This window comes from Pezoporus flaviventris, unplaced genomic scaffold, assembly GCF_033815535.1.
Source record: "Pezoporus flaviventris isolate CSIRO_AGI_PZ_B2104156 unplaced genomic scaffold, CSIRO_AGI_Pfla_v1 ptg000070l, whole genome shotgun sequence".
Lineage (NCBI taxonomy): Eukaryota > Metazoa > Chordata > Aves > Psittaciformes > Psittacidae > Pezoporus > Pezoporus flaviventris.
In genome coordinates, this window is record NW_026892618.1 from 1,265,069 (window position 1) to 1,286,746 (window position 21,678).

General features: G+C 43.8%; 1 protein-coding gene and 1 long non-coding RNA gene across 10 annotated transcripts in view; both read right to left on the reverse strand.

Moving 5' to 3' along the window:
- Positions 1-1,412: 1,412 nt before the first annotated feature.
- Positions 1,413-21,678, reverse strand: part of PRR5 (proline rich 5) — a 94,323-nt gene continuing 74,057 nt past the window's right edge. For all 9 annotated transcript variants that reach the window (XM_061472046.1, XM_061472043.1, XM_061472045.1 and 6 more), the window contains 2 exons: positions 5,430-5,568; positions 1,413-2,781 (listed from right to left, as the gene is read on the reverse strand). In XM_061472046.1, the coding sequence (XP_061328030.1) occupies positions 2,231-2,781; positions 5,430-5,568 (690 nt within the window). In that variant the 3' untranslated portion in view covers positions 1,413-2,230. The remainder of the gene's footprint in view (positions 2,782-5,429; positions 5,569-21,678) is intronic.
- On the reverse strand, positions 6,457-9,141 carry LOC133278870 (uncharacterized). Its single transcript, XR_009746713.1, has 2 exons — positions 8,696-9,141; positions 6,457-8,099 (listed from the first exon to the last, which is right to left on the reverse strand). It is a non-coding gene; the product is annotated as an uncharacterized LOC133278870 (long non-coding RNA).

Sequence of the window (21,678 nt, forward strand, 5' to 3'; positions counted from 1 at the left end):
ATACCACATTTGCCAGCAAAGACAAGCTTAGTTCAGCAAGCTCTAAACCACAGCAAGAGCAGAGCTCAGCCTGCTCCATTACACCATCATCAGGTTAACTTACTTTAAGCCAATTTAAAGCCTCTTCATCCCCCAAAATACAAGCCTTTTACTTCAGCTCAGCAGCCCTCACAGGACATCTCAACATCAAGTAATGAATCCTAACAGGTCCGAACCCAACTTCCTTAAATACTCATTTAACCCTATCATAGCTGGTAGTCACAGTTCTGTGGGTGGGGTGAGGCAGGACTAGGTTTGATTTGGTTTTGATTTGCTTTTCTGCCCTTCTCCAGTGCAGTCCTGGACCTTGGTCGGTATCTTTTGAAGGGTTTACATGCTGCTGCTGCTGCTGTTGCTCCTGAAAGGTTACAGAAGATTTTTCTGCTGCTTGAGCTTTGACCCAAAAGAGCCCACTTAAGGGATGCCATGCAGGCATCCAAGCTGCTCTTGCTGAGGGCGTGTTCTGCTGCACCTGTGTTTCTGCCAGTTGCTGTTAAGTCCCTCCCCACTGACTTTGCCCCACATCCAATGGTCTCATCCAAGAGTGTTCCCCGACTGTTAGGTTTGAGACTGTTGGAACATAGAAGCAATTATCTCTGTCTGAAGGAAACTATGAAATATGACGTAACTTATGTGCCTACCTGTAGGGGAGGCTGCCCAGCTGAACATGCCAAACACAAAGAAACGAAGCAGACAATAACCCCCTGCCTCATTTACGGGGCTTCTTCCACAGCTGGCTTCTGTAGTTCTCAAATCTCTGTGTTATGGGGAGCCTGCACATCTCTCTGGAAGCTGAAATCTGCAGCAGTGAAGTAGGGTGGTTGCAAAAGATTGAGCTAACACTTTCCGAAAGATCAAGTAGCGAGGCCAAAAGAAATCAAGTATCAGAAGTGGGGCCCCGAGCCTAGAAATGTAATCAAAGCCTGCGGAAGAGTTTGGCGAATGCTGGGGTCAGCCATGCAAGTGTGGAGCAAAACTGGAGAGTCCTTGAGCATCTGAACTAAGCAGCAGGTGCTGCCAGACTGAACTGATGATGAGTCTCTGCTGAGCATCTCAGGAGTTACCACCAGACTCTTTCCTCCAGAGGAGATGCCTAGGATGGAGTGATCTGAAGGAGCTCTTTATTCACTGGAAAATCACCTAATAAAAAAATCTATAATGCATCAGGATTTCTACTTTACCCATGTATATCAATCTTCTGTAAAACCATTGACACCGCTCTTACAACAGCATGTTACTGTGAGGGAGGATCAAAGAGCTGGGAGCGCTCAGGAAGAGAAGAGCTCCAAGGTTCACAATCCCCAAATATCAATACATAATTGGCAATATATGCATTATTGTATTTCTTTAAGAATATAAATATATAATGAGAATTTCCACCAAGAGGCCATATTTTTATTTATTTAGGAAACAAGTTGAATTCTGCTGGAATTGCTCCATACAATGGATGTTCCAGGAGTTAACAGTGCACAGATTTCTTCGAAGTGCCACATTCAGAGCAAATTAACATGGTCTTAAAAGCCAGTTTCAAGACAACTCTCCCACAGACACAAGGTATTGGCTGTGAAACAGAACATGAGACATGAGGCATCGCGTGACATCAGGTAGCACATTTCTGTTTATTTGCCTTTCTTCAAGAAATCTTAACTCACCATTAGGCAAAGGAGTGCATACAAGATGTACTAGATTAAAATAGGCTTCTTTATCACTGGATTCTGTGGCATGAAGGCCCACAGCCTCTGGGCTTTTTTGTTTTTTTAAAAGGATATTTTTTTTACTTTGGCTGAGGTGTTACAGTTCAGAGAACAACCTGCCGTCTACAGGAAATCTCCTGAGAAAATTAAAAGTGAACACAGCTATTTGCTAGGCTGTTTTACTGAACAAACACTGCCAGCTGTACTAATAGCTTTTCACCAGACACTTGTCAGCTTCTGAACCCCTACGTTTATAAAGACAACAGGAAATCCAACTGCAAAGTGATGGAGACAGGGAGAAATGGCACTGAAGTTTCTTCCCTCTTGCAGCAGATTCCTGCCAGCTGTCAACTTGTGTCTGTGTACTTCAGTACAGATGTGATGACCTACAACAGAGGTTCTGCCCTAGACATACATAGCTTGCCCGTAGTCCAACTCAGTGCGCTAGTAACTTTCATATATTATATTAAACTCCGAGGTTTGTCTCCTAATGTCCTTCACATGATGCTCTGTCTGTTCACGTCCACATTGTACGCTGATGAATTGGAGCAGCCTCGGCCAAAATCAATAAAAATGCCTTCAGAATCAGAGTCAATTGACTCCAAAATCTGATCCACTATGTTCTCAGGGCTGGAAGAGGGAACTGGAATCAAGGAAGGGTCCCTGTCCAGCTCAAAAGACCTATGTGGGTCGTCCATTGAGTGGAAGTGTCCTTTCTGTTGCTCAGCTGTGCTGAGTTTGCTAGAGCATTGCACTGACCCGGTGCTGGGCCTCTCCTGGTCTCCTGACAGCGAGCTTTTCGTGGCTGTCATGGAGCTCTTGGAACCGTTGTCCATGATGGTGGTGAGGTTGGAGTACCCCTGGAGCTCCAGGCAGGAGGTCATTTCCGAAACAGAGTGCCTTCGGATGCCTGTTCCATTGGCAGCCATGCCCTCGGTTTCATACTCGGCCACTGGAGTCAGCAGCGGATTATTGTAGCTTTTCGATCGCACCACGGGGTTCTTGGCAAGGATGTCACCTGATTTTGAACGCCTGAAGAACCGCTTTTCTGTGAAGAGAGAAAGATCCAGAGTAATATTTTCAAAGCTGCCTGTTATCATGGTAGTAATAATTACCAGTGTTAAAAAGAAAAGTCATATCCCTGAGCTTTTGCTGTATGACAGACCCCTTTATAAGAGAATACATTTTCCTAGTTTAGTAGATCAATGGGCTTCAGATTTACTAGATTTCTTTAGCATATTGAAGACCTCAAACCTGTCTTTACAAATAATAGCTGAGATTTCCTTATATTCATACATCTTCAGCAGCTGGAGTAAACCAGTAAATATTGTGGGGGACCTGACATACAATTGCAAATACTTTCTTCAGGCAAGACCAGAAAGTGCAATTCTGTTCTTATTCAGGCTGTGAAGCTCATCACTAATTTATAGTAGTTGAAATTTTAACTTTTCTACCATCTCAGGAAAATCAGGTGTCTTCAAATCTAGGGCACAAGGATTAATACAGGCATTTTTACTAAAGAACTTAGATTCAAAGCATCATTCAGAGACCACAGAATGAGAGAGCACCAAGAGTGTTTGGAGATGTTAACTGGAGGGCAGTGCCCACAGCAACTTTTCTGGGGAGCAAACCTGCACTCAATGTGGCAGTGACTGTATGACTACTTCTGTTAGCCAAGTGGGTTCTTTCCAAAGAATGAGCAGCAGGTGGCAGCAAGTCAGCACGGAGATCCTCCACCGGTGGTTTAGGGCTGGGGTGCTCTCTAGCAGCTAGACCAAAATGATCATCATGCAAACTTACTGCAGACCTCAATGCTCAGACTCACTTGTACCACAGAAAAAAGCAGTGTGAAGAATAGGTCTCACTTTTGAAGCTTTCTTCCTACTATTCACACTTTGCCATTTCCATGAAAGGGGTACAGCTGGAGAAGGGAACCTAATTACACTCTGAAAGTCAACCACGGCCACTACATACAAATTGCCTGCTTTAAGTCAGGCTGAAACCCACACTATTTCCTTTACAAATGCCAGTCTCATCTAAAATGATGTATAAATTGGACACAAATTCCAGTTGTATGCTGTACTACTAAACCCACCAGTTTCTGTATTTAAGATTGCATTTTGCAGTTGTGTCTGCCTCAGTAGTGAAATCAACTGAGCCAAGTTCACTTTTTGGACTTTTTCTTTGTTAGGAATTTGACCTGGCAAACAGAAAAGGTTCCCTGGGGCTGTCCTGCCACAGGAACACTGGCTTTTTGCTCACACCAAGGCCTGAGTGGAAGGAAAGCCTGGGTGCGCTGGCCAGACAGGGAAGAAAAGAGGTCAGCGACCTCATCAGTCCAAAGGATGGTATGTCACAGCTTTAAATCATTCTACCAAAAGAGCGGGACAGAACAAGATGTGCTAGTTTAAATGCAGCACTTAGGCACTCCACAGTCATGTAATACTACATGTATTTTCTAACAATAAATTTCACTGGGGTTTTATTCTTTTTTTGAGTGCATTTTTTCTGCCCTAACATACAAAAGCTTGTATTCTGAAAACACCAATTTGGGGCTCCTTTTAAATGCGTGTGGCCTTTTAATGGCAAGCAATGAATACAAAGTAGTAATCCCAAGCCATTTTCCATAAATAATTGGCCTCTATTTACTCATGTAAAACTGATTTATTTCTTTAACACCAAATGCAATACAACCATTTTTCCACTCGGCTTCAAGGGAAAATCATCTACCTTATTGACCATTTCTGACAAGCAAACAGATTAAATTGACTGCACAGGAAACACACAATTGAACTTATTTTCCCCTCTGTTTTCTCTATTCAAGCAGGACATCACAGTATTTACACTGAATTACTCAGGGACTACCACATTTCCTTTTTGATTTACGCTGGTAGTGTCCCCTTGCAATTTCAACAGATTGAATTACTACATGGGATACTCAAAAAACCTTCATCTTCACCAAATCTTGCCTTCACTGAATGCTTCAGAGCTCAAAGAATCACAGAAAATAAGCTGGAAGGGACTCAAGAGGGTCCACCACTCAGCTTCTGCCACCAGGCAGGACCACGTTTCCCCACCTTGTTCCTTACAGATGCCTATGTATGTGACATGCATACAGTGCAGTGAAGATCTAACAGCCTCCAGAGGTGTTTTATGTGGCATTAGAGATTTTCCTTCCATGTAATCTGAATTTCCTCTGCTATGTGTGGTCTACTTTGTTGTTTTGTCTCCAGTGGGTTGAAGAACAGCTTATTACTCTGGAGAAAGCTTTTACATGTTGGAAGGCTTATCCGTTAGTCTTCTCTAAGACTATTTCCTGTTTTAAACAGTCTTGTATGATCTTTGAGCACTAATGCACAGGTACTACTCAGTGCTCTAGAAATGGCTTCTTGCTTCTTCTTCTCACTGTTCATAAAGCATCCTGTGTTAAAGCTCTCTCACTAAAAGAAAATGCTAAACACACTCCAGAATCAGATTCATTTATGTGCACTGTTATGATGATCCTTTGTCATTTTCTGCCTCTGTAAAGTTCCACTGTGGCTTTGCACATTGCAAAGAGCATGACCTTAGAAAAGGAGCCTGACCGTATTGAGTTATTACTGGCAGTCTCCACCTGCATGGGCCCTGGCCCTGTGTGAGCCAATGTTTTGGTGAAGCCCCCTGTGCTGTGTCAGATCAAGCCTCTGTCATTCTTACCCAAGATACAGGAAGAGTGCGTGAAGGGTCCATCACTGGAATACAGACCATATGTGCCCAAGTAAGGAGAAACGACTTTCTGGATTAGGGATTCCAGTTTCAAATAATCTTCAGTCACACCTTTTGACTCGTGAACCCCCTGGAAGAGAGAAAATACCCAGATGAGCACTGTCCCCTCCAACCATCAGCATTCATTGCTCAGCAAGGCAAACGTAATGGCAGCAAGCATTTTCACTGAGTTGTATAGCAAAGGTGCACTGTGATGTGATAATGGTTTGTTACTACAGCTGATTCCTCCTACTGTAAAGGCAAGAGATGTGAGTCAAAACAGAGAGACTCACCACACAGGCAGTACACAAATGCTCGGAAAGAGGCAGTAGCTATTTCTAGGACATTTAAATCCAGAAAGGTACATCCTGCTTAGTGCAAAGGCACTCAGGGAGGAAGGAGGATGTGGTCTGTGAAGGTGAATTAAAAACATCCCTGTTGCGGTTTTTTTTTTTTGTTCAGGACGACTTCCTGAAGAAACCACCGCCGAGGGCTGCACCAGCGGCTGGTACCACAGGGTGTCACTGCCATCTAAGCAATACCAACACTGGTGCTCTGAGACACCCGGAAATGCTTCTTCCAGGATATTTTCAGCAAGAAATATTTATAGTGAAGAGGCTTCTCCCTCTTTCCGCACCTCCTCCCCGGCACTTGCCATTATCCAGGCAAAAGCGACATTATAATTATCATGGTAAGATTCACCCACAGGCAACATCTTTTGTCCTTAGCTGTTAACTCCGCCCTTCCACACAAATGGGCTTACAAGGCTGCAGAGGTGACAGGAAAACCCTGTGGAACTGTAGTCTCCCTTCCACTTTTACAGCTGCAGTGCATGCTCCTGCATTGTCTCAGTACAGCCCTGTATTACTCATGTGTAGGATTGTTCTTGCAACCCCAAGTAAATTCACATTTTAGAGTGTTGCTATGTAGGCATATATTTGACATATCTTCTTCAGAATTAAGATCCTAAATGTCATACTCAGCAAGAAGTTTGCTTGAATTTAGCAGAATTTCAGATTTCATAATACGTCCCTGAATTATTGTAAAAAGAAGCAAGCTGGGATGAAAGCCTCCACGGAGCAACGTGCAGATCAGATGAGTAAAATTGCAACACTTCCTTCAGCATGTGAAAGGATCCTGATGTTCAGGGTGTATTCACTGCTCAGTATGATTCACCAACCAGTGTCTGCAGGTGACTATCAGCCTGCAACGTGTTCGTGAAAAGCCTACTTCACCTCTTGGCTGCTGTGATGCCTGAATGCTGCCTGGCGCTACTTGCTGAAAGTTTATGAATGGAAAATAAATAACGGCCAGCAGTGAATGGATGGAATTTGGATTTCAGTTCAGTGGGTTTTAAATAACAAATAACAATCCTTGGAGATGTGCTATGTCCTGCAAAACTTTGGGAGAATCACAAATATAAATACAAACACAAGGGCATATGCAGTGAATCTGAAAGCTTGCAAACACCAAAATAACAGCAGAATGATCTCACAGCTATTCAACCGATTTAAATCAGACAGAAATAACACAGGAATAATTCAGAACCCTTAGTAAGGATGCATATATTATTTCCAAGTCATTGTTGTCCTATATCAGAGAAAATGTTTTAAGTAACAGAAGGAAGGGTCTCAATTTTTATCATGTTGAAATCTGCTCCTGGGTTTTCCCTCATGTCTTGCTGGGATTTAGCCAAGATCTTTTCAGCCCTCAGAAAGGTGACATGCCTGCTACCTTACTACATATTCATGATTGCATCAAGCTCATAACCTACTGGCAAATGCCAGTATGTTAGGCCATCTGCTCCAGGCTCCCATACCAATTACATCTAGAACTAGTCTCCTAAATGTGATACATACTACTAGTGGCAAAAGCCAGTGATATTTAGCATTGTTCATGCTTACACTTCGTGGTAAGGTTTTATTTACTTTTCTGACATTAAAGTATTTTTGATACTTGTGAAATAGGATAACTAAATGTCAGCTGTGGAGAATGAAACCCTGTAAATCACTAGTACCACACTGCCCATAAAATGACTTTTACCACTAGCAGAACTACGACAGTGTATGAGTGATGAAAGTGTCCTTGCCCAGTCGTAAGGCTGATTTCCTATCAGCCTTACATGCCTGAAAAGTTCTTTTAGTTTCCCTCTTGCCTGTGACTTATCTGTTCTGGTACACAATCTTGCTTCTGTGATGAATGCTTCAAAAGCCCAAGCTGTTTTCTGCATTGACTGATGCTCAGGCAGGAATCCATGGAGGCTTTCAGCAGCTCTGTTGGGTTGGGAAAGGTTCCTGGGGTGAGCTTAGAGGATGAAAACTTGACCCCCAAGGTTCAGCTGCTGCAACACTCCCATCACAGGGCACAGATTTGCCTTGTTCCCACCACTGCTGCCCTGCAGTTGCTGTGCCTGGAGAGCCCATCAGCTCAGTGCTCCTGAGGAACATCTTATTCTCTCAAAATCCCAACTCCCTAACCACTTGCATCAGCTTTTTCTTCAGCCTTGCCCTAAACCTTCAATCCTGGTCTCCCAAGAGTAGAGCTAATCTCCACCCCACTTTTCACTTCAGCCTCTTTCAGTTCCCACCTTCAAGGTGAAGAGGCTACAAAACATCACCTTTACTATGTTGTCCTGGGTTCAGCAGTAGCAGTCATGTTTTTCCTTTGTGTTAACTGGTGCAGTGCTGTGTTTTGACTTCTAGCTTGAGAACAGTGTTGGTGAAGCCGATGTTGTCGGTTGTTGCTAAGTGATGTTTACCCTGACCAAGGACTCTGTGAGGCTCATGCTCTGCCAGGGAGGAGGGGAAGCTGTGAGGAAGCAGAGACGGGGCGCCTGACCCGGGCTAGCCGGGGAGGTATTCCATACCACAGCACGTCATGCCCGGGGTGGGGGGTAACTGGGAGTTACCCGGAAGGACAGGGGCTTCCAGGTGGAACTCGTTTTCTTGGCCGGTGGTATCGTATTCTCTTCCCTTGTTATTTTCCCTTATCATTGTTTTAGCTGATAGTAGCGGTGGTGATTTGTTGCTGGACTGTTCTTGTCTCAACCCGTGGGAGTTGCACTCTCTCGATCCTCCTCCCCGTTCCTCTGGGAGCGGGGAAGGGGAGAGCCCCGGTGAAGGGGGGGGGGAGACGGACACGGACCTTGATTGTTGTCAGCTCGGCACCACTCACTGGGAGTGAGTGAACAAGTTACCTGACTGGGTTTAAACCACGACATATGTACAGCTCCAAGTATTAACACAGTCTGCCATTAGTCTTATTCCTCAGCTCTGTGATCATCCATGGGATGCTTTTCAAAACATACTGAAAAGTCATAAAACATCTGGTGTCCGCTGGAGCCATGGTGACTTCTCTTCTGCCATTGCACCTTGGCACAGATGTGCTATATCCACCTGTGATATCCTTCCTGTGTTGGCCATTGTTCCAGGCCTTCCTGCAGGAGCCCAATGGGACGGTTCCCTTAAACCATTTTCTCAGTGCGGAGCTCCTGTGAGAGCAGGAATGTAACAAGCTGCAGACCACGTCCTGAACTTGTAAAAGAGTGTTTTTCCTGCATTCCTTTCTGCTGTGTTATTCAATGACAAACATCCTCCAGGCCTCTATTTAACCAAACACAAGTACATCCCAATAATCAGCAAGGACTTTCTCAGCTTTCCAGACCTAAACCATTCCACACCATAACACCATCACTTATTTATTAATTACTCCAGTGGAAATGGCCCAGAGGAGTGTCTCAGAGCAAGCTCAGAGCAAGCTGGGGCCACCTCTGCCTGGCTGCAGCCCCTGCCCAGGGGCAGAGTAGCACCATCACTGCATGCCACTCACAAAGCCACATGTCCCCTAATCTAGAGCCAGCTGGTCCTCGCTGCAGCTGTGTTAACATGACATGCCTGGGAAGTGTCCTGACCCAGGGGTCTGGGATGTAGGCTGTCAAAGGTTGGGTCACAGGGTGTAAGGCAGCCCCTTGCTCCTCTTCATAAGCTCTTAAGGTCATGGACCAGAAAGAAGGTAGCTGCAGGTTCACACATCAGCTCACAACAGGTTAGCTGAGATATATCAAAGGTAGTAACAACGTCAGGGGTGCTTCACAACCCTATCGAGAATGAGGGGCTTTACAATTCAGCAATTCTTCCAGTTTCACTTCTTTAGTGAAACCCAGGCATGGCTGGGCTGCCCTTGGCACAGCTGAAGGGTGGCCAGAGCAGGGGCTTGCTGTGACACTGGCACTTCTGAACCAACTGGTAGTTGGGCATGAGGAACAGCAAGTGTCTGAAATGGTGACTGACCTGACAATTCTTGTTACCACAGCAGCATGCAAACCTCACTTCAGAGGGTACTGTAATTTAGCACCATATGAGGCTGAAGCAGGCAAGGAGCATCAAGGGAAAGGATGAACACCTCTTAAAGCAGACCAGCTGTAAGAGGGTGGGGGAAGCTTTTGCTTTGCTTTAGCTGCCAGCTCCAAGGGTGCATTTAAACTTTTCTCTCCACCAGAGGTTTCCACCCCATGCATTGTGCCATATGTAAAATCCCTTGCTCATGTGACACCATATTCAGTGGAAGGTACTTCTGGTGGAAGTTTAGTATGAAGCAAAGCATGGTTATAAATGCCTCATATATCTCTGTGTAAATATATATAGATATACATGTATAGATATCTATGAATCTATCTATATGGTTATCTACATATATTTAAAGATACATGGAGTCCTTTTTAGACCCTTTCTCAAATTTGTAAGTGATTGTGCTTAAACAGGCAAATTAGCTTCATTGTATAGCCAACTTGTGATTGCTATCCATGTCACAATAGTTTCCGAAAAACTGATGGCAAGACTTAAAAGCCACCAACAAAATAATAAAAAGTATTTTCTTGTTATTGTGGCCGCTCATGGTTCTTCACATACTTACTACTTGATGCCTGACTAGTCTGGCATGTCACTATACAGCAATAAAGCAAAAGTCAAATCTAGCAGGCTGGCTGCTTAGCTTGCACGAAGCTATATCATAATCTGGAGGAAAGAAGAAAACTTGTAATATTACCAGTAAAACAGACTCTAACCTTGCCTTTAATGCAATATTTACTCTTCAGACATGCAAAAATCTTACTTTAAAAGATAACTGTGACCTTTCATGAACCCAATTTCATTTTAGCAGTAGAGTTTCATGCTTCTCTGCAAGTATGAGATGTACCTATTAAATTCCTTTCAAAGGCCTTGCCTGACCTATTTATTTCTCAATTGAGGGACAAAATAGCTCAATATCAAATAGCTGCAAGTATCTTAGTACTTCTGGAGGAATGTAGCTGCTGGATCAAATGCTCATCTTGGTCATGCTGTTTTGAAATGCAACAACAGTCACCTCATTATCTTTGGAAGGATTATAATATAATATTATGACAAGAGTCTGCCCTACTCTCAAGGCATGGATAATGGTGATTTCAGTCCTGAATATGTGAATACCATTGCAAATGGAAAAGGTCTATGCTCAGCATGAAGAGCAGAGAAAGATTATTTCTCCGTGTAACACGGTATCCAAGTCCGTTACTTCATTAACCTGTAATTAAATCATTTAGAAACAGAATTGTATGTAGTAATCTCAAAGCATTAAAAGGACCCTATACACTACTATTTTTGATATGTAAATCTGTACACACTCTCAGAAGGGTCTTATACCCTAAAGACTACTGAGGTAACTACTCTGTGAAGTTACTGTTCCGTCTGCTGCACTTTGGCACCAACCACATGCAACCCCCCCATTACCACGCTCAAGTATGTTGCTGGAACAAACATTCCTTGTGTTTGGGAACAAAACCCCATGAGTCAAAACTGTAAGTCATTCCAGCAAGAATGGACACACTGAACCACCCAGGTTTCCATCCCTGTTAATTAAGTCAGTTAACCACAACCTCCTTCCTACTGAGTTTTTAAAGGGCACAAGGTTTCTTATAAAAGCACAGAAGAAAGAACACATTTGTCTTTTGGCACTGAAAATAAACAAATGTGTTCAGAAGAATAGCTGGGGTTTTTGTAAACCCACATAAGGCTACAGCCTCCTTTTTCAATATATAGAACTTCTCTAAGCCTCAAAAATGGTCCTAAAGCAAAGGCTACGCTAAACAGGCATTTAAGGACTTGATGAGTCCTCCTCAAGCACAACATTAAACATTCCCTGAGGCTAAGGGGAGTTATTGATCTCCCTAGCCTTTTGAATGCTGCACAACAAAGATGAATCGCTTTGGCCATTTTTTAATGAAGGTATGTTTTAACAAAAAATACTACTAAGCCATTATCAACCTCGTATCTAAGCACAGGGTACATGACTTGCAAATCTGACAGAAACTGAAACTATTTTGGTAACACTTGCCACAACTTTTCTTAAGAAGAAATACAAAAAGTTAAAAAAAAAAGTATCAAACATCCTTCATTTTACCATGGCAATGAAACAACCACAGTCATAACCCTTGATTTCTATATCATATCATTTTTTAACACCCTCTTCTCTTTACAGGGAGTGAACAGTGACAGTAGTAGGTAGAACTGCCATCGATCCAACTCGGGGTAAGATGCAAGCCTGCCTGCTGCCTCTGCCCCTCTGCACCGAGATCGGCATTGCTACACGGCCCTCAAGGCTCAAGCTGTGTCTTTTTATTCATTACCATAACTAGAGACCCTTAATTTGTGGTAAAAAAAAAAAAAAGAAAAGAAGACACCTAAAATGTAACCGGATAGTATCAGCACTTCCAGACAAATGCTCTGAAATGACCATAAACTGGGCTGCACTGAGCCCAGCCCATCTTGAAGGAATTCAGACTGTGAGTTGCAAAGGAGTGCAGAAATTAATCATCTGCCTTCTACCACTTTTCACCTGGTGTTGGCTACTTCACTTCCTCAGGCTCTGGTAAAAAACCCAGACAAGAAGCGACCCCCAAAGACAGTCACACCACAAAAAACTGTTTAGGCTGCTGTTGGTCTGGTATGTCACTAGACAGCGCAGCTAAATTAGGATCCAGAATTGTAGGCTTCCCATGCTCCTGTGTGCAGATGTAGGACATCTTACAGAAAAGACCTGGCTTGTGAAACCCTGGCATGTGGCAGAAAGGGAGCTTGTGTATCATTTGCTGCTTATGCTTCTTTCTTCTCACCCCAAAAACTGGATGCAAAGCTGAACATCTCCTTTTCACCTGCATTAGGGAGCAAAGAGGTGGCAAACCCCCGCTGTTAACAGCCTGCCCAGGGAGATCAATAACAAAATACAGCCCTAGAAACAGTCTGTTCTTGGGCCACTGAACAGGTTGCTTCATTTTCTATCCCACTGCTCTGCAAATTACAGCCTGCTCACAAGTGCTTGCTAGCACAGTACTAAGTAGAACAAAGATGAAATTTTCTTCCCAAGTGGGAAGAGCAGGCAGCAGAACAATGGTACCTTCACCACTGCACCCAACTGTCTTGAAATCTTGGGAATTGTTGGGTTACATTGACTTAAAAATTATTTACCAAAAAATCCTGAAATGCATCACCCTCTTGATGGCAGGCAAGGCACCAGACCAGAGAACTGAGCACGTAAATCACAACAGTTGGATACAAAATTGCTACAGCTAAAACTGTCACGTCCTCTGGCCATCAGGCACACTTCAAGGGTGATGTCTCATGCAGGCCAAGAGGCTAGAAATAAACCTAGCTGCTGGCTGTTCTTTTTGCTACCTACCTGCTTTCCATTGATGCTTGGCTCATGTTATTCTACTTTGGTTTTATAGCTGGATTTCCACATGGCCATCACTCTCTCATGCCTGACTCCTTTTGTTTTAACCCTCTGCTTTGTCCCTTTGACATCTGCTGTTTCATAATACCTCACATTCATCCTGATCTCCTCTTTCAGGCCCTGGGCAAGCTCTCCATCATGGTGAGTTCCTCTGCTGTATGAGCCTCCCTGTATTCATCTTTACCACAGGCTGCTTCAATTCTGCTGAGACAACTGCAAGTTGCCCCAGGTAACTCCCCAGTCATTCATCTGAAAATACTCATAACCCTCTATTAAACACCAAACTGCTTTTAACTGACCAGCAGTAACTTAGGGTTTTGGTGAGTACTTAGAAAAGGTTGTAGGTCCTCTACAGTTTACAGTTATGACTAATGTTATTACTATGTTACCCCTAGTAATATCTAGAAATGGTGCTATCACCCAGTTTCTTTTCACTTGCTTCTTTAGCACAGAGTATTATAGGACCATTTACCTAATAAATTACACATTAAAAGATATCTCCCATTTTTAAGTGTACCTAACAACTGGATGTAACTGGGAACTACTGAATGCCCACCTGCAAATGTAGGTGTGCTGAAGTATACACTGGTCATTGATCAAATGATGTAGCACTCAACTTTAGCATTGATGCTTCAGCTGATCAGCATGTCTACATGAGTAAGTATTGGTGCACAAGACTGCCTTCTACGTCAACTGACAAACTGCTGGATGGCTTTTAAATGAAAAATAAAATATAATAGAATGTGAATAAGATAAAACATAAACAAAATATCTCTTCTCTGAGGTCAGGGTGGGCAAAGGAAGCAGGACCCAAGCCCAGCACCCTGCCAGGAGTGGACATGGCACTGAGGGAGGCGCAGCATGTCTTGGTGCTTTACATGGGAGTAGCTCTACCACAGGGGACACCAAGCAGGAACAGCCATGAGCTAGATCCTGTGTTACCAACTTCTAGATTCAGGGAAGAAAGGAGTAAAATCCAGACTTCTGGATTATTTAGTTGAGTCATTTCAGCGATGATTACTCTTGGTGACTTGATGGCCAAGAACAGTGAAGTTCTCTGCCCATGTGACAGGAAGTGGTTGTATACAACTCATGGCCAAATAACACACCCTGAACCTCAGTCTGCTGGGGCATCCCTGATGGCTGGCCTCCACCCTAGTCTACCTAGAAAGGTGTGATCTACCACCTGCTGAAGCAGTCCTGACCTAGTGCTATGTGAAAGAAAACACGCTGCCAGAAGAGTTTACAGGGTCAGACCCAAATGTAAAGTGAGGTCCTGGCCTCATGTACTGCCCTGCCTTAGCCACACAGGAAAACAGCTAAGAAACATAACTACTTCCTGCTTAAAAGCAGCAGATTCCTTGGAGGAAAGGAAAACTCATTAAGAACCACATTTCTTTCTTTAACTGACAACAGGTCAGATCAATACATCTGAAAGAAACACACATGCAGTGGTGTTAAACTAACAAACACTAGATAATAATAGCTGCTCAGCTACTCCCAGGTAAAACTGAAATTAGAAGTCACAAGACATACCGCAAGGCAGACACAAAATAATATCTATAGTGAAAACACACATCATTCAGCTAACACTGCTGGTGGAGAATTGGCAAGTGCACACCCTGGTGACCACATAAACAGCAAGATCTGCTTCTTATTTTAGTCAAAGGGATAGCAGCAGCCTTGCTTGTAAGAGATCTGGAAGACAGTGTCCTTACAGGCCATCACTATCCCATTTTGGTGCATGGAGCACCTTTCACTGCATCACATCTAGCCTTCCAAAACCTGACCGACACAGAGCAATCTGGTCACAGGGCAGGCATGAAATCACTGTGGGGAGGAATTGAGGACAAAGTCCTTTCCATATGCACCACTAGTGGCACAGCATGTGCTCCTGGTTTTGATACATGTGCATATTCTGGACTGAGGTCTGCATCCCTCCATCTTGCTTTGCACATACTCAATATCTAATAGCTAACCATCTAATCTTTACTGATATTGCAATGCTCAAACACAAACCTAAGGCAGTGAAGTTATGTTACCATTTGCTTGGTTGAGAAAAGGCTTCAGGGGTGGTCCCCAGGTGTGTAAAAAATTTGTTTTCTCTACACCACTGTGGCACTTTCACTGGCCAAACCCACACAGCCTCATGCTTTGGAGGAGACCACAGTGCTGTTTAGAGCTGCTGCTCTTACTGTACCATGGAGCATCATTGTGGGAGTCACACAGTATCACAGTATGCTAGAGACTGGAAGGGACCTCGAAAGATCATCTAGTCCAATCCCCCTGCCGGAGCAGGAACACCTGGATAATGTCATTTACTCTAGCTGACATGCACAACACTCTACTGGAAAACTCGAAGCTCTTGCTTTCATAACCCCTGCAGGAATCCCCTGAGTTCCAACACAAAATCAGGAAGCCCAAGTAGGTAGAGATATTGGGCCCTTTCACCCCCAATTGCCCAACTATTCCCTGGGAGTCAGCCCTGCAAAGCGAATCCCTAGTATTATACAAATTAATTACATTTGTAGAGCAGCAGAGTAAACCCATGGAGGTATCAGATGTGATAACAGACTCTTCTCAGTCTTTGCAGTCTTGACACCGATGGTAACCCACTGCACAGAATCAGCTGTGCAGTGTCAGACCAAATGTTAACTAAATTCAACATTTTCTTGCTAACAGTGGCAGCAGGAAAAGTGCACAGACAAAAAAAGGAAATAAGGCAGGCTCAGCGCAGGCTTTCCTGTAGAATACATTTGTGCTTCTGGGAAAGAGTGATGTAAAAAACTTGCTGCATGGGACTTTGCAGTAGCCCTTACGCATAAACAGTATGCGCTAGAAATTATTTAACCAACAAGATGAAGATGGTCAATAACTGATAGAATAACTAGCTTCCAGAAATAAGGAACCAACATAACTACCGAGCCCTCTGAACAGGGGAGAAGATGGATTTCTTTCATACTTTCACTAAGTGCTTTTCTTATGTAGTTGCAGCCTTCCAGGTGAGTGCAATGCTGAACCCTTCTGCTGTCTGACAGAGAAGAACCAGACTGTTAGTAACAATTATTCAGCTTAACTCTGAATGCTAATTGCAGTTAACTATGCTGACTGGCATCAGCTGGCAGTCCAGCCCAAACCAGCAAGGGTGGAAACTGGGCGAAAACAGGTCCATGGAGAGAGTGATGAATTTTTCCACTTATATTGATGAAATCCTGATGCTCACAGTACCACAGAATGGCTGAGGCTGGAAGGGACCTCTGGAGTCACCTGGTCCAACCCTGCTGCTCAAGCAGAGCCACCCAGAGCAGTTGCCCAGAACCATGTCCAGGTGGCTTCTGAATGTCAACAAGCATGGAGATGCCTCCAGCTCTCTGGGCAACTTATGCCAGTGCTGAGTCACCCTCACAATAAGACTGTTTCCTTATGTTCAGAAACATCCTCCTGTGTTTATTTTGTACCATTTGCTTCTGTTCCCGTCACTGAGCACCACTGAGAAGAGCTTGGCTTCATCTTTACATTCCCATTTCAGGCATTTGTTGGATTAGTAAGATCTCCCTGACCCTTCTCCAGGCTGAACAGTCCCAGCTCTCTCATAACAGATGTTCCTGTCCCTTTATCATCTTCACGCTCCTTTGTTGGTCTCTCTCCAGAATATCCATGTCTCGTACTGAGGAGCCCAGAACTGGACATACATGTGACCTCAAGAGTACTGAGGGGAAAGATCACCTCCCTTGTCTAACGCAGACCAGCGTATCATTAGTGTTTTTTACAGCAAGACCACATTGTTAGCCCACGCTCTTCTACTAGCTTCAATGGGGCTCAGCATTTCTGGAGGGCTCTCCAACTGAGAGCTTCAAGTTCCATAAAAACATTGAGGAAACTCTGGCAGCTCACTAAGAGAGATTACAAGATCAGTCGATCCATTTTGAAGAGACATCTGGGTCAAAAGAAACACCCTCCAACAAAGTAACTGGGAGCAGAAAGGGGTCAAAGGACTGGAAGTTTAATCTTCCTGCTCCTGCTTCTAGCCCACTTGTCCATGTTTGCCAGGACAGACTATTTCAGGTACTTCCTCCTGGGTTTCCCTGGTGATTCATACCACTTTCATTCCAAGCAGACAACCTGGTCATTATTTTAACCTTTAGGAAACAGAATCAAAACTGCTTCAAGCAGGATGAGATTTTGTTTTGTTCAAGCCTGTGTTGACTAAGCTGAACCTGATCTGCTTAAACTACTTGTGCCCTCTATCCTGTGGAGGGTTTCTCTGCAGCAGTCCAAAGCAGAATGAGAAAATGTGCCTGAGTTGGGGGGAAATGGAGGACACATCTTTGCAGACTGGAACAAGCTGGAAGAAAGCAGTTTCCCCTCTCACAGGGCAATCTCAGTCCAATGGAGGAGGCTAAGAATTCATAATTGACTTATTTTCAATAAACCTGTAAGACTGCACTATGTGTGCCCACAAACAGGTATATCTCACAGTGGGAGGAAATGTGAGAAGCAGGACTTGTACGTCAAATTCTCAATTGCTTTTAGGCAGAATAATCCCTGTTAGGTTAACAATTTTATACTGGTTTAGAACCACAGGAAGCTGTGCCCTATGCATTACATGTCCACTCCTAGGCACCAGTATCCTTTTTGCAAAGTAAGGACAGATGCAGCTGCACAGTTCATGGCTGTATTGTTATGAGCCCTCGGTAGTGTTGCCTCACAATGTTTTTTTCCTCTCTTTATTTTATCCTAAGTTGCTGGCACACTGGTAAAGCCTAGAATATCTGAAGGGTTAAATCGTGTCTTGTCTCATCTCTGCTTCTTGTTTTTCTCATAGCAACAACGTTCACGGGAGGGAGAGGCAGAGAAGCTTGCCATTGCCATATTGACAGAAGTCAGCACTTCAGATCCTTGTGACTGCCTCAGAAATAAAGATCTTGTCATATTCACTTTAATCTCCAGCAAGTGCCAAGTTATGTCAATGTCAGCATGAGAAGCTGCTCTGTCTCTCTCTTTTCACTGGTGGCACTGAGACACAGACAAAAGATAAGGAAGACAAAACACCCAGATGCGGTTTGTGTTCCGCTGGTGAGAGAGTTTTTCAAATGGCTTGGCTGCAGAAAGATAGCAATAGGATTTTAGTTTCCAGAAAGGATCAAAGACTACAAACAGGCTAGTCTTCCTGTGACGCACAGAAATCCAATATATTATCTCCCTTTAAACTGTTACTAGATGTTTTATATGAGACTGCAAAAGACAAAGCAGAAGATGAAGACTGAAGATAAGTAAGATATGAAATGACTAAAAGTAAGGAAGTCCCTTTGAGGACTTAAGTACTGTGCTTAAGATCCTGCAGAAGCTGAACAGCCAGTTTGCTAATAAAGATCCTACAAAATAATGGTATGCACTTTTGTCTTTCATAGTTTTAGGGCTAGAGGTTGTCTGCTTCCCAGCTAAGTGACTCCCCTGGGCACAGATGAAAGCTGCAATCATCTCAGTCAAATAAGCTAAAATGACTTTGAAATAACCCACCAAATGAATCTATGCAGAGGTAAGTGTCTCTGAAGAGCAGTTTATGGAATAAATTTGACCTGGAGTTAGTTTATCTGCATTTACAAATGCTTTACCACTGCTACATTGCAATCACAGGCAAGCACACACGTGCACAAAAGTGCTTGTGCAGCCCCATGCAGAGATCACCCTGCGAGTTACCAAATAATTAGATGTGATGTTTAATGTCCAAGAGAATAAAGCGTCTCATTTGTTTTTAGGCTCCCTCTTGAAGTTCTTGCTGATCTATACACATTAAGCTCATCTAACCTTGCTGGGGAACTGATGACTTTTAACTCTGACCATTCAAGTCTTTGACCTACTCTTGGCTCTAAGTGTTTTCTCATTTAACATTTATTATCATTTATTACAAGAAAATCCATCTTGCATCTATTTTCAGGTGGGTACTCATACAGAAAAAGGGATGGCAGAGCTCTCCCTCAGTGTATCCAGGCTCTTTTGAGGAGACACTCAAGAAAGGCTTTTGAAGAGCTGCAAACGTTAACTTGACTGCTGTTGCCTAATTGCGAGGATTTCTGATACTGCCTTTCACAGCCACACTCCCCTTTTAAATCAGTAATGAAAATTCATCCCTCAGCATCCTCTTTGCTGCCTCATCCTTTACAGGTGACTGAATCTACTCCATGAGTTTTCTTCTTTTCTGAAATACCCTTGAATAGACTGAGCAGATGTGTCAGCTCTGCCTTCTGGATTTTTAAAGTATTTGCTATTTCTGACAGCAACACCATTTTCATCACCAGCAACTCATCCCCCTGAGCCAGAAAGCAGCAGATCACCTCCAGATCACCTATTTCTCCTGGCTTAAGAAGGTGCATGGCTCAGACACCAAACAATGGCTCAGGCAACCAAACTCTCAGGACATCTGCTTGCCCTCAGCCTGCTGCTTGTGTAGGCACAAGTAATGCACCACGGTAACTGGAAAATGAGCTGTGCTTCATGGTAATTTTCTTGCACAAGTAGGTAGAGCTTCCATCAGTCCCACATCACCTAAGTTTTGGAGCACAGGTGCCTGGCATCCTGGGCCTTAGGGAGCCCTTCTGGCTTGAAGCAAAAGGTTTGCCGAAAGCAACACATTTGTACAGAATGATTTAATTTCAATAAAAATGTCTTTGCCAATTCAGAATACTTGGAAAATAACTGGATCTGGAGCAGAAACCTTCTCTCAGCAACCCAAGTAGTGGATAAAAAGAAACAAAAAAATACAAGCATACAAAATCTGAGTTTGCAGGCAGAGAGCACTGAGCAGAGCACTCCCCAGTTGCAAACAGTACACAGATTAGGGATGTGATTGCAGGAGTGGCTCTGAAGGACAGACCTTCCCTCCTTTGTCCCTACCACCCACTAGGGACATGCACTCTGGCAACTCCATGCTCTGGCAAAATTCAGCAGCATTCAGCAAGTCATGGAACAACTGTGCTAGGTCTTTACGTAATGGAAGCCTGTGTGGTTGAAACCAGCAGATGCCCTGACCTACCTCCTGTTGATATGACTCTAATGCTGAAATGAAAGTCCCTTTTTTTTTCCTCTCAGTGCTGGCTGGTGCTTTAATCTAATTCACAGAATATCACACAGCCAGCTTCTTAGAGCAAGCCTTCTCCTTGGTTCTGTTTTAAATGTTAACACCACAGCCACATATGTAACCATGTTCTAGAGCTTTCCAGGCAAAGCTACTACGCAATTCCTCATCTACTATACACAGGCTTTACTACAAGCTGCATTAGCTTCATACTGCCTAAACATCTGTCCTCATGACATTCAGACATTTTGAGAAACAGTGGAAATACCCTGATGCTTCTTCCAAGGTTTTATTCTCTTCATCTAAACAAGGAAACCACAAGAAAGGCTCATGAGTGATACAGGAGGAATGAAGGATTTATTTTTTTTCTTGAAGACCAACAGGCAACCTACAAGAGGGCAAGAAGGACCACACTGTCTCTAGAGGACACCTAGACCACTAAGGCAAACAACATATTATATGTCATAAAATCACTTTTAGCATAGAATCATAGAATAGTTAGGGTTGGAAAGGACCTTAAGATCATCTAGTGCCAACCCACTGCTGTGGGCAGGAACACCTCACATTAAACCATGCCTCCCAAGGCTCTGTTCAACCTGGTCTTGAACACTGCCAGGGATGGAGCATTCACAAACTCCCTGGGCAACCTATTCCAGTGCCTCACCACTGGAACTTCTTCCTTATATCCAATCTAAACTTCCATGTTTAAGTTTTAACCCGTTACCCCGTGTCCTATCACTACAGTCCCTAGTGAAGATTCCCTCTCCAGCATCCTTGTAGGCCCCCTCTAGATACTGGAAGGCTGCTATGAGGTCTCCACGCAGCCTTCTCTTCTCCAGGCTGAACAGCCCCAACTTTCTCAGCCTGTCTTCATACAGGATGTGCTCCAGTCCCCTGATCATCCTCGTGGCTCTCCTCTGGACTTGTTCCAACAGTTCCATGTCCTTTTTACGTTGAGGACACCAGAACTGCATACAATACTCCAAGTGAGGTCTCACTCAGAGCAGAGTAGAGGGGCAGGATCACCTCCTTCGACCTGCTGGCCACACTCCTTTTGATGCAGCCCAGGATACGGTTGGCTTTCTGGGCTGCATGTTTGTCTTCTTGTTTCCTCCTGTTCCCTATTTGTCTGTCCAGATACATCTACCATCTCTGGCATCAAGCTACACAAACTTTAGTGCAGAGACTATTTTCATTGTGTTTATATAGTGCACAGTGCATGAAGGCTCTTGTCTACCCACACTAGAAAGAAGGGAGGCTTGGAGATACGTGGTGGTCAGCAACAGGAGCAGCTGGCAGCTCTCAGCTCCTTAAGGAGAAGAAATGTAATTGGTTTTATGTGAGAGCCACTCCAGCAGCTGTATT